Source organism: Motacilla alba, chromosome 2 (genome assembly GCF_015832195.1).
Source record: "Motacilla alba alba isolate MOTALB_02 chromosome 2, Motacilla_alba_V1.0_pri, whole genome shotgun sequence".
Classification (NCBI taxonomy): domain Eukaryota; kingdom Metazoa; phylum Chordata; class Aves; order Passeriformes; family Motacillidae; genus Motacilla; species Motacilla alba.
The window spans coordinates 130,307,291-130,321,614 of record NC_052017.1 but is presented as its reverse complement, the minus strand read 5'-3'; the positions used below and the strand labels follow the sequence as shown (position 1 = coordinate 130,321,614).

General features: G+C 35.5%; 1 protein-coding gene across 11 annotated transcripts in view; it reads right to left on the bottom strand.

The window, feature by feature from the left end:
* Nucleotides 1-14,324, bottom strand: part of VPS13B (vacuolar protein sorting 13 homolog B) — a 427,964-nt gene that overhangs the window by 225,036 nt on the left and 188,604 nt on the right. For 9 of the 11 annotated variants that reach the window (XM_038130163.1, XM_038130155.1, XM_038130158.1 and 6 more), the window contains 2 exons: nt 10,893-11,002; nt 3,694-3,841 (listed from right to left, as the gene is read on the bottom strand). In XM_038130163.1, the coding sequence (XP_037986091.1) occupies nt 3,694-3,841; nt 10,893-11,002 (258 nt within the window). The remainder of the gene's footprint in view (nt 1-3,693; nt 3,842-10,892; nt 11,003-14,324) is intronic. The other 2 variants (XM_038130159.1, XM_038130166.1) reach the window with 1 other exon arrangement.

Genomic DNA, 14,324 nt, shown 5'->3' with positions numbered 1-14,324 from the left:
CATTAACTAATAAACTGAACTCAATGTTTGAAATAATTTTACAGCTGTGATTACAAACTGCATTGATTTAGTAGATAGGGTTGGTTCCTAACAGTTCTTAAGGGAGTGACTGCTGAGATCATGCTAGACATGAAAAGAATTAATTCAAAATCACCCCCTGAACAGCATGATTTTAAGATAAAAATCTCTTTCAATGTGCAAAGACCATGTATATGTACATATTATCAATATGAGGTCTTAGTTTTCTTACAACTTAGAACATGTTTAGCTATAGCCTTGATAATTAATAGGTATGAGGTATACAAGGCTCACTGCCTCTTTACCTATTGGTAAAGAGGTAACATTAGATGTCCTAATCAAGAATCAGTGGGGTATTCTTGATATAAAAAGGTGACAGAAATAATGAAAAAAACCTCAGACAGCAAGTAGGTGACATTAAAAGAGAGGAAATAAAGGGAAAGATGGTGGGAGCGAGGGAACCAGAAAAATTAGAAAGACGAAGAATCACAGGCATTCTATTATTAGTTTAATGAACTATGGTCACTCATTCATCATCTTCCAGCATATTATACTGCATAAAGAAACAAATTTTCCAAGAAAGAATCCAGTGAAACTTCTCTGAGAATGAGCTTTCACCTTTCAAATTTGCATCCATCCAACCTTTTCTAATCTCTGTAACTGGTGGCTTCATAATCAGAGACCTTTTATTTTGGTGATACAAAATATGTGTTAACTTCTACTGTCCCCTGAATTTTGCACCACAAAGCAAATTTTCACAAACCTGGCATATGAAAACTCTAAAGGAAAAGATTCCAACATCACATTAAATTTCAAGAGACTGAAACTGCATGGCACTGCAGCAGGACATGACTCTTTCTAAATAAGGGAAATCTGTGTGGTCCAGTGAAGAAGAGAGTATCTCTTCAAATAATTTTGTTACTATACAAGGCATTTGCTCTTTGACATTAATTTTATATTTTTACTCAGACATTAATTTTATATTTTTACTCACACTTTTTGCATATAAATATCAAATATTTCAGCTATATTATACCCACCATTTTATCTCCAGAGTATAACAAATACATAAACATTTTAAAATACAAGTGTGCTGGTTTAGGCTGGGGTGGAGTTAATTTTCTTCACAGTGGCTAGTACAGGGCTGTGCTTTGAATTTGTGCTGAACACAGACAGGGTTGAGCATACAGTGATGTTTTTGCTATTGCTCAGCAGGGCTTACACAGAGCCAAGGCCTTTTCTGCTTCCCCTACTGCCACCCTGGTGAGGAAGTTGGGGGTGCAGGGGAGGTTGGGAGGAGACACAGCCAGGACAGGTGACCCAAACTGACCAAAGGGATATTCCAGACCATGTGACATCATGCTCAGCAAGTAAAGTTGGAAGAAGCAGGAAGAGGGGATGTGTGGAGTGATGGAGTTCATCTTCCCAAGTCACTGTTGCACCTGATGGGGCCCTGCTCTTCTGGAGATGGCTGAACACCTCCCTGCCCATGGGAAACACTGAATTAATTCCTTGTTTTGCTTTGCCTATGTGCGTGACTTTGGTTTCCCTATTAAATTCTCTTTATCTCAACCCATGAATTTTCAAGCTTTTATTCCTCCAAGTCTCTCCACTATCCTATCACTGGGGAAGAGAGAGAGTGGCTGCTTTGCTGGCTGGGGCTAAACCATGACAACAGGCTGTCCTTCAACCCAGCAGTGTCAGGCACACTGCCTCTTAAAAATAAACCTAGTAGACCCTCTGATACGTATATGTAGCTTCACTTAAAAAAATAGCAGTATTTTTTAACAATTTTAACAGTTGAAAATTAATGAAACCAAATTCAATAGTCTCTTCCTTAGAAGACTGCCTCTAATTCAAAAAATGAAAATTCTTAGTCAGTGTTATCTCTTGAGAGAATTAGCGCCATCACCTCTCAATTCATAGTATTGAACTCCATGCTGCAAAACTGTTTATAGAGAAGCCAAATATCTACTTTATTTCAAAAACTCCTTAGCATCTAGGCTAAACTTATTGGCTAAACTGAATGACTAAAGTAAGCAGCAGATAACAAATGAAATCTATGAATGAACCATCCATTTTTGCAGCAATGCGTAACTGAAAACAGATCTTGATATTGACTTCAAACTAAAAAGGTGGAAGAAGTTGAGATGTACAGAAACCCCCCCTTTTCCTTTTATGACTTTTTAAAACTTTTTAATTTCATTTTATTATTTCTCACACACACAACCCCCCTCCCCCCCAAGAAGCAAAACTGGCATCCATAGTATTTCTAGACTTTGAACAATAATGTTTTCTTTTAGTAGAATATTCTGGTGTGATCAGAAAATGTAATACTCAAAGTGAAGAACAAGAAACACTGAAGTACTAAAAGGGCTACTATGCTGGGACACCAGTTTTCAAAACTGTAATACAAAGCTATTTCTGCAAACTACATGCCTACTTTTTATAAACTGGTTAAATAGATTAAGAAAAACTAATCTAGAATCTATTCATGCAAATAGCTGGATTTGAATGTCAAATATTCAAAATAATGAAAGTTTTTCTAGTGAAACAGACCTTTGTGCTTTGCAGGCAAAGGTAGAACTAACATCAAGAAGAAACAAATCATACCACTTATGATGGTGATAAAGCAGAACAGACGACAAATACAGTTAAAAGAAGAAAATGCTTGGTACAGTCATTTCATCACAGGCAAAAATAAAGGAAATGCATAAATGAATTGTAAAAAAAATGGATAAATGGCAAAAATTAAAGATATTTATGTATTAAATTGAAGCCTTCAAAATTAATCTGCTGTCTTACTACCAGTGATAACATGAAAACTCACTCAGCAAACAGATTTTCTTGGTTAGTCCCTTTTAATCACAAAATAGCATTTAACTACCATTAATGAACAAGACTGTAATCTTAGTTTTAGCAGATAACATCTTGAAGTGCTTCATGATAATCTGGAAATAAACACCAATGCAAAGGAAAAGATAATTTGTTCAGTGTATTTCACAATGATCACTAAAAGTCTCAGCTGGATAGTAATTTTTTTTTGGATGATCACCTACTTGACTTCTTGCAGACAGTATCATATGAATAAATACAGTATAAATTCCAAGAAAACCAAATTATCTTGATCATTGGTAATGAAGTTTCACTTTAGACTTTTAAGTGGCCAGAAAAAACTCCTAAAATAAATAATTGCTTGAACTCCATAAGCAGAAGTGCCAAAAAATGCACTTTCTATGGTGAGTGATTTTGAAAAGAGTAAATTTTAACTGTTTATGCACAAGTCTTGACTTCCACAGATGCCAGACTTTAAGCAATGTAAACAGACTGACTGAAATTAGAGATTAATCACAGTGTGAAGTCTGACAAAATTATGGACTAAATATCAAGGTGAATAGCAGATATTCTATTGAAAGCAGATCTCCTTTATCTCATTTTACAAAATATGTTACATTAGACTATCAGGACCACAAAGACAGCACTAAAAATGAGAATAAAAATAAACATGTATTTGAAAACTATATATTTGATTATTTTTAATTTTAAAAGCTTTAATTTCTCTAAAGCTGATGAGTGGTTCCGTAGTACTTGCACAGCTGATGGTGGTATGTTGTGGTGGCACATTAGTGAGGGAGGTTACAAATGCAGAATGGATAGTTTCAGTAAGTGATATACCTGTTACTGTTTTTGTTTTGACAGGACTGCTGGCATACTCAGAGGCTTGATTTGACTGCTGTCTTGCCAAAGGTGCACTTCCAACTGATGCTTCATCCTCTTTCTTTCGAGCTACTGACACACCAAGTGGAACAGCTCCGACAGACTGCTAGAAAAAGAAAAACCTTGTGAACCACTAAAACTCAAAACACATTAACATAGAACTATGGATTGTCATGAGAAACATGTTTTAAACTACATATTTGGAAATGTATAGAAGACAACTTGAAACACCGTTTGGAGCACAAATATTTTGAAAACAAATGGAAATGAAATTAAATGCTACATTCAGATTTGCACTTGTAATTCTTTATTTCAGTCATGTTAGTCTGAGGAAAAACTCCGTGAAAACAAAAAAGTGAAATAAACTAAGTTTAGAGTACCATGGTTGTTAGCCAACCAAAAACAATAGGAATAAACCTGACTGATGACCAAAGTAAAATAATTATCTAAATGTTTAATGGAAACTGGAAAATTTTAGCCAGATATGAAGACCCAAAGACACTTATTAACCTTCATCAAATTCCAAAATATAGGATGTATTGATATTTCTGCATTATGTGCTTCTTCCTAAAATTTTAAATACAAGATTTAACTGACTGCTACTGATTGTGAACTGTTGTGACTTTCAAGCATATCAATAAATAAGAACCTTCTCGAAATGTGAAACTGCTAACATACAAAAATACAAAACTGTAGGCATTGAAACTATGTTTGAAGGACTGCATCTTTAAGATTACATAAGAGTGATGTGTATTAATCCACATGGATTCTGGAATAAGGGAATAGTCTATTCACCTTGTTGTTACTTTTTTATTAATGCAAGCAAGAAAAGACAAAATTATTAAAAACAATTTGATCCTCAGTGTTGCTATACAGTGGGTTCCTAACATTTTGCTGTAACATCAGCTGCTATGTAAATTGCAGATGCATCCCAGTTGACAAAAGCAGAATACTTCTACCACTGATTTTGCAGACAGTTATCATTTAAAGATGACAAAGTTTTGTTCTAAAGATCAGGCATTAGGATTACACGCATCCTTAATTTTTGTGTAATTTAATTTTGTTCGTGTTGGAGTGAAAATGTAATCCATATAGCTGCGTAATGAGAAACCTCACACACTGCATTAGGAATCTCTGTGGGAAACAAATTCGTGTGAGGCGGGCAATGTGCTTGTAAATTTTCTCCAATAGAAAACAGATCACTGAATCGAGCAGTGTGCAATATGTGCACACATACAAAACCCCAAAACAAACAGAAAAATCATTTAATTGAAGGAGAATGGCTTCCAAACGCCTTCACCATTTTCCACTATAAAAGTAAATTAAAGTAAGACAATCTCCTATTCCAGTGAAAACAACCCATTTATATATACAGTGGTATGCAAAGTTAATAGAAAAATGCTAATTTCAATGACAAACAGAAATCTCATCTCTCCTCCTCCCTCTGAACATACAGACATTAGCTTTGTCTCCAAAAGCACTAAAAAGTTTTTCTGGAATATGGTAACATGCCACCTTGACATACCCTCTGGTTATAACAACAACAAAAATCCCATCAGCTACGAAAAGACAACCTTTACACCACAGAAGTACTTCCCACTTGCATACAGAGAGAGAATCTGAAGTTTTGTAAACTTTCATCAGACATTTTACATTACTTATTCTCCAAATCTTGCAATTTATCTGATAGAACTCTCATAAGACATAGCCATCTGCAGCTTTCTCATGACAGCAACTGTTGAGCCATGATTTGGCAATTCTGGACACTGCAAGAACATTGACTTGCCAAAGTGAAGCAAGAATTTCTGAAGAATGGATGCAGACAATACAGGACAGTACACAAGACAACAGGATGGAAATACTGCCTGAAGAAGCTGTATCTATTTCTGAACCACTGAAGAAATGGATCAGCAAAATACAATAAGTTACACTACTAGTCAAAGAGTGAAAACCATCAAGGCTATCACAGCCAGATAAAGCTGGAAAAAATTATGACCAAATATTGAGTGCTGATCTGGACAATGAAACAGCTGTTTTATCTTTGCTCACTGAAATCGAGCCTGATGTTGCACTGATGACACCCAGTACAATCTTGTCAGGTTTTTGGCATAAGATTTCTGGTTAAAAGAATCCAGAAGATGAAAGATCAGCGTTGAACTAGATGGAAAAGGATCATCAAGATTTGGGGTTTAGCCACAAACTGATGAGGAAATTGTGGCTTGGGAAATAGCAGATGACAAGAGCCCCACAGCTGTAAGAGAAGGAGAATCTGATGGGAAAGGAGACACTGCAGGCTAGCGCTATCAAAGGCATTTCATCACAACAATCCAAAAAGCCACATATAGAGTAGGATGTAGTAAAGCTTAAATACACCTACTTGGGATTAAGCTTTATGGTTACTAATTGGTAGTGTTATAGAAGATACAGAACATGGAACAAAGTTCTGGAACTACAGCAGCTTTTATGTGAGAGTGTTTTGTTGACACAAAGTCAAAATCAGATTTTGTTCTAGAATATGGGCAGTTTTATCAATAATGTTTTTTGGAAATTATATACAGAATACTAAAATAATAACAACTCACACATTTCAAAAGAAGAAAAGTTACTACTTTTCAAATGTAATTATTAAAATTGGGTTTTTAAGCAGTGGCTGAAAAACTACAGAAAAGTAATCCTTTTCTAAGTTTAATCTTTATTGGCACAAATAATCTGACACATTACATACCACGTTAAGTATGTGTACACAAAACACACACATATATATGTCATTTAAGCATGCAAATAGATCAACAGATACCAATTTTTAATTCTTTTTACTTCACACTACGTGGTCAACATGACTTTGGAAATGATAAAGATCTAAAATCAGAGAAAGGCTCAGAAAATAATAGCTAAAAAACAGCTTGCCAAAAATACAACGGGCCAAGTATTTCCTGATTTATGTGGAAACATGCCAACTAACTGAACCTAAAATATCTATAAAGAGGACTAATTTGTCTTAGGTGAATTAATAGTTCATTTTCCATGGGATTTTTTTTGTAATTAAATATTTTATTTCTGAATTACAATTTCCCACAAATGTGAGGCTGAAGAGACTGTAGGCAGATCTGGGAGCATGAGAAATGAGTTTTACAGAAAACTTGAACAACTGAACAGACGAGTAACTTTCATTCAAGGGATGCCTGTACAGTCACGTCCCTGAAAACAAACCAAAGGCAAAAGAACATTCCGAGATAGGAACCTAAATATTTTCACTGGCTTATAAAATGTCAAATTCAAAAGCTTGAGCCAGACATGAATGGCTGTCCTTGAGATGGTACAGAACCCAGTTATCCCAGACAGGGGATGCTGCATGCTCAACACATGGTATTTACTGAACATCTGAGATCACTGTCATGCAATCATTATCTAGGTCAGAGAAGAATATTTACATTTGCTTACAAGACTGTCCAAACTGTACCAGAAGGAGCTGTGACAGCAAGGAGGATCCACCCTGTCTACCTTGCAACAAGTTCTAATGACATGAAAATGCAATAACTGCTTGATTGCAGTGTTTTAAAGCATGAAGAATCAGGAAGAAGTGCAGTGTCGTTCTCTTGCTTATTTCTACATATGACTAAGAATGTTCACCCAGCCCTCCTGGGTTTAGATCTACTCTGTTACTGAAATGCTCCTTAAATTAGGTAATAACTCCTGCACATGTATGGAGGAGCCAAAAAATGGACAGAAATATGAGCAATAAAGACCTATATTAGGCATCTATGAGTACATATTTTGATAATTCAGTCTTTCCCTAAAATTACTCATTTTTGCTCACAGAAATCAATAATGTAAGAAAAGTACTGACAAGTTACAAGGCTTTACATTAATGTGCATTTGAGAAGGATGACACGCACTGATTTATAAATTTATTGCAGAAAAGTATCACATATTGACTATCCCATATCAAAGTATAGCTAAGGCTTCTTATTAAGGAAAAGAAACTCTTCAAATTTTTATCTTGCAAAGCTCAGTATGGGCTTTTAAAAGAGAGCCAATATACAAAAACAGCATTGGTTTAAAAAAAAACAAGCCACAGCTGAAAAAGTCTTTAAAAATAGTCATAATAAAACATTAAAGAATACCTAAAAATGGCTAGAAACAAGGCTTTTCTGCCACAAGACTCACCAGAAAAAAAAAACTTCCAAAAATGTCAAAATAAAATATTAAATTACTGAAAAAAGGCCTCTAAACTTGGCTTTGTTTTGCTTTTCATTTGGGAGTCATTGTTAACAAGTTATAAACAGCATGAGTACAAGAAATCGCTCCATAGCAGTATCTTTGCTGAATTCCGGTCAAATTAACCTTTCATAAGCATTTATAAAGAATTTACCTTCTCAACAGGGCATTCAGACGAAAGAAACACAAGGGGTTTAGGCAGATAAGCAACTGGTGCACAAACTACTCCCACACTGAGTGTCACCCCACTTACAGCTCATTGTACAAAAGCAATCCATACAGACTAAAGCATTCTTAAAAATGAATACCAACATAATGGCCTTGTTTATCACACCAGTTGTACAATTCTTAGCTGCTGGGCAGCAAGGTGCAGAGAGAGCTTTGTCTAGCAATAGTCCAACAGTAATAAATGAAGAGGGGTGATCCTCACTGGGCTGCATGTACCCCCACACTCCAGCATGGCTGTCAGGCACTGCTCTGTTCCAGCTGAATAAAATGTCACTGAGGCCAAAGAGACTTTGCAATGTTATGAATTTTCTAAAAATGCAGCTCATTATGTTCCATATTTCTAACTTGTCATGCTTTCAAATAAAACCAGTTACAACAGACATGGTAAATATTCCAGCAGATATAAAATACATGAACTACCAAACTGGCACTATAAACATAAACTCATAATTCCAGAAAAATAGTTAAAAGGCAAACAAAAATGAAGAAGCTCATATGTAAAGGTGTCCCATCCCTGTGGGGAGCCAGACAACCTCAGCCCCATCCTGTGTGAAAGCAGAAGTTTACATGACCATAGTTGTACTGATAGATAAATAAATAAATACTTTCATTTAACTTTTTTATCAAGTATTAACATTATGAGTGTAATGTGTACACAGGGCCAAATGTACTGAAAGGTTTTCTAACTCTGTATTTTCAGATAGAACTCACAACTTTGACTTACTCAAAATGACAAAGCAAAAGCATTGTTTTAAAACTTAAAATGACTTAATATTTAAGATCTCTGAATCATACAAAGAACTTCTAAAGAAATTCTTTTTTTTCTGTTGCAATTGTGTAAGACTGACAGAACAGAGAAAGCTAAGACCTTTACCAATCAATAACATTTTGACCATAATTCTTGCTTGAAAGCATTGTACCTTATGGCTGTTAAATGTTCAAAAATGAGGAAGGTTTTATACAGCATTTTTGTCGGGTTATACTGGTTAGATTATGGTAACAAACTGAATTTCTCAAAAAAATAAGGCAGAAGGCCTAGCTTTGACTAGAATTCTTATTCTAGGATAATTACAGCATTATATAAAGAAAAAAAGCCAATGGTGAAGCATAATTTATTACAGGTATAGCTTTCTTTTCAAATAAAGTTTCTTCATGACCGCTACAGACAATTTAATTTGTACTATTACATGCACTCCATTACCACAGTCATGTTAATGATGCAAATGGTATGACATTGACAGCTGAATTTGTAAACTCAGATTTAAAATAATTTCAAATTGCTAAGACATTTTAAATGCTACTAACATTAGGATTGTGATAGAGTAATTTTAATCTGAAATAGATGATGATAAAATTTACAAGGCTGTATGAGGTAATGACACGAGTTAAAAAATAAATACTAAAAAAATTTTAGCTAAAAATTTTATCACTGATGATCAAAACCTGGGACAAACAAGTTTCCTAAAGTAGTCACTTAATCCATCTAGTCACCCAGTATCAAAAGAGAAAGAAAGCACCGACTAACAGCTGATTAAATACACTGATGTTAAAGACAGACTTTATTACAAACACTTAAAATAAGCAGGCTAAGCAGGATTGATTACATTTTGGAAGGCTATGTAAAAATAAAAAGTAGATAAATGGTTTGCTTTGCAAAAGATATACACCAGGAAATGTGCTGCTCCCGTTATGATGCAGGAATGAAGAGTAACTCAATACATTTAAAAACAGAGTAAATTTATTAAAACAATAATAAAGCTTCCCTGTCACAGTGAAGCTTTTCAGAAGCTGGTGCAGAATGAACTTAATGGGACTCAAATTAATGTTTAACAATTACTACCTAACAAGGTAATTTGGACACAAGAAACAAATGTTTACAAGTAATGTTTATCTTCGCACTTCAGGGGCCCAGAATGAAATTTCTCTGATGTGCACAGTGTTCTATAGTTAGGAGACAAATACTGAGATTTGTACATTTGTCACTTAATAACTGTCCACTGATAAGTGGTGACATCACTGGTGTCATCAACCACCAGTTTGATCAGCTATAGCACATTTAAGTTCTGGGAAATTCTGCCAAACAACAGTTAGAAGTAAGTTTAGTTTAAGAGAAAACCAGTGTTCTTTTCAGGTCAGGAATATGTGGCATGAAAATCAGGGTTAAGCACATGTCAAGGGAACCATTGCCCCACGCAGACCCCCAGCCTTAGCTGCTTCTATCTGTGTCAAGCACATCCTATGCAAATACATATTTTGACATCATATACAGAATCTGCTACAGCACTCACTTCTGTCAATTATGAACTGTATGGCTCATCTCCTATTAAAATGGGGTTTATCAAGAGTGCTGACTTTATAACCAGTTATACAATTATTTGATAAACCTTCACAAATTTTAAAATATATGTACTATTCAGACTCAAGGCTTATGAGGTCTCAGTAGTTAAGAATAGTTGCAAAATAATAATCCTAGAAGGTGATCACAAACACATCTTCTTTGTTCTTTTAATTAAAAATGAAAAAGTTGTGAAATTAAAATTTTAATATGCCAACTTAGCATTTTGAATAATTCAAAAAAATATCAACAGTACGTGCAACAATTCACAACGAAGTGGTAATAAGCTACAAATACTTGGAAAAATGAACTACTTGACATACATAGAAGTGAAAGCTTCCTCTCTACCCATCCTTTTTCCTCCTAAAACACATACCTGCTGAATGTGTCTGCTGACTCGTTTCTGAGGTTGGTAGATAAGCCATGTATAAAGGACTGGATCAACATTAATTGCTAATCCTTGTACACTGGACAAGAGAACAGCACCTGCACACCACAGAAAAAAGAAAAAAAATTAAACTACCTGCCCAAGAATCTCCTTGTATGTATTCAGTTTTCTTGCAAACAAATCATCTTTAATGCAGACTTTTATTTGGCTTGGACTACACATATAATAAATAATAACACTTAAAGAATAAACTTCAATAACATATTCAAAGTGAGAAAGTTACCAGCACTATATTAGTGCTGGTAGTGAGAAATTATACCAGCACATGTTAAAGTGAGAAACTATACCAGCACACATTAAAAAAAGGAAGAAAATTGCATATTAATTTGTTTATTACAACTTTTTGTCAAGAAAAATTCTTGCTTCCACAAAATTGCTTATGCAACTGAATACGCACAACACCTTCTCTCAAATTCTCAGCCAACATTAACACTCTGAAAAAAATGAGTCAATCAAACCCTTGACAGAAAGAGAAGAATACAATGCATGACTCCCCAGAACCTCAATTAAAAAACCCCCATGGTCTGGGACAGTGAGTTCTTTTAATAAAGACATGGCTACTTTACACTAGCTCTGCCCAAGGCTCAGGACAAACATTTTTCATGTAAACACGGTCATGAATATTCTTTAGAGGATGAGTTAGGCAAAATAAGGCAAATTTTTTAACTGACAACACTGGCAGCCTCCATACTGTGAGCTCTTAGGATTTTCCTAAGCTTTACAATATACCTTATTTTTAGGACGTAGGATTACAAGACAGGGCTAGTTTATTTCTTAAAAGTAAACTTCTAGTTTTCTTATGTTTGTGAAGAAAACCTCACAGGGAAAATGTTAAGGCTCAAAACAGGAGAAAAACTATGTCAGTACCCAGAAATATTAGCATATACATCAAACCATGCACACTAAAACCCTAATTTTGAAGCACTATCTCCATTAAACCTGCATTAAAAATCTGATTATACATTGGTGAGGCTTTTTTTCTAATAGTACAGATAATGTATCTGTTGCAGCAGAACTTAATTACAGAGCTGTACAAATCAAAAGCAAATGGGTTAATGGAATACAAAGGTAGAAATTATACTGAAAAAGTGTAGCAACTAGTAGTAGGCAGTTATCTTTTCACATAAGCTTTGCAATTTTACTACAAATTAATATATGAAATAATTTAATAAGTAACAAAATAAATTTAAAACAGAAATCCTGGTTACTGCAAGATCCCATCACCAAATTCCACAGAATTACAGTAGTTCTGTAATACCAAGAATCATAGCTCCTAAAGCAATATACACTACATTTACTCTGTGGTATACAATGTAATTATGCAGCAATCTGAATTTAATAATAAATTCAAATACATTCAGAAAGCTTGACACACAATTCAATGTACTTTCCAAAAAACAGTAAAAACATGTGCCTCAAAAGACACATCAGCAAAACTGTAAATGGGAAATTAATTAAAAAAATATAAGTTATGAGTTTATTGTATATAACAAAAATTTAAAGCCAGCTGAATTCCAAATGGCAGAAGACCCACCAACCTGGGGTGACACAAGCAAAGCCTGATGAGCACAATGGGAAAATGGCAGTCAGGAAACACACAAAGATAAATCATCTGCCTAGCCCAGGCTTGGAGTTGGAACACACACTGTGAGGAACTCCTATACACAGACTAGTCCATGTGAGCTGAAGGTTTTAAATGTCAGTAATAAACCTTAGAAATAAATCTGCAGTTAAAGGAAAAGCCAATGTCAAGTTTAAATGGATAACATGCAAGCAAGAGCAGTGAATATGCCTTGTGGCAGGATGTGCAGGAAACTAGAAAAAGGAAGCAAAAGGTAACAGAGGATTGATAAAATATATGTTACAATCATTATCTTTTATAAGATATTTATATGCCAATGTAAAAGACTCCTGCATCTTTAAGAGACACCGCCTGTTGTCAGCAGTACTTAATGAACGGTTTAATATACATATGATACGGAAAGTGGGAGACAGACCTCCCAATGAGCCCAGCACAAAGGCAGCCTACAGGCAAAGTCAACAGCAAATCCCACATTTCTAGCAGACTCCTGAAAAGAAAAATACAGTGTTACTGCAGCACATCATTCTAGTAACTTAATAGAATTTCTTGATTACTGAAAAAAAATAGCTCCAAGTAAGCCATGCTTTGAACAGAAACTCTCCGTTCGCTTCAAGGAAGTCAACATCAGCACAATCCTATAAATTCTACAGTAAGGCAGCACAAATAGCAAACATTTTTCCAGTTGTCTTCTGGTAGCTTGTGCCAGGATATTAAGAAAATAAAACAAAACAAGCAAACAAAACAAACCCAGCAGAAGTACTCAGATAAGCAGTTACATTATTTGCCTTTCAATTTGACTGTCAGGTAACTTCAGCTTCCTACTGAGCCACTTCTGTCACACTAAATTACCTGGGTTTGCTACTCAGCCACTATTTAAGGGCAGTTTAATCACTGACGTAAAGTTGTTTTCTGTGTAACAGCTTCCTTCAAAATCAATATCTATTAAAAAAAGTTTCTCATATTTGCCTCCTGTTTTCATGTCAAGAAATAAGAATCCTCCCAAGTTTTTAAGGAAGTGCTTACTAATTTGAGGATCAAGCTTGAAGCTGGTGGCAGACTCCTCACATGCCTAAAATAAAAAAAAAAATTGCTATTCTGTCTCCATCAAAATGCAATGCTCGAGTTTCCTGGATTTCATTAAGATTGTGGAGAATTTTCTTTGCTTCCCCTCCCCTTTTTTCTTTTAATTAAATTTACATTTCAGAAAAAAAGCAGACCTTAGTCCCATAGCATACTATGGTTTCCTTTCCAGATCTCAGTTCTGGCCGGAGTTATCTATTACATCTATCTAGTAACAGATTTGAAAACAAAGTATTGGACCCAACACCGTGTAATCTTTAATGTTTGAGAATTTCCTGAGTCATGGTGTCATTTGCCAGGCTCAGCTTGGGCAAATAATTTCCTTCCTTCACAAATTCTCACTCTCTCCTGAAGGAACAGAAGACAGGGAGGCTGCAGTCAGGCAGAGGAGGATGATGGAGGGAAGGCAGCAGAGCACAGCGATGCTTGGCACTCTCATCCTGTGCATGAGCTTCCTGCAAAGTCTCCTTGAACGATGACAGCTGCAAAAACAGCACTTTTCTTCCCAAGGGAGGGGGGCCTGCAGAAGATAACTGGGGCCTCCTGCTTGAGTTGGCCCTGCTACCACCTCCTCCCACTTGGAGTGCTGAGCATAGGCTGCTGGAGAAGCAGGGAGCAGAGGGGTCACCAGCCTGGGGCTCCCCCACAGAAACTCAGGGGAAAAAAATTGGGGAAAACAGGTAATGTGGTACACTTGT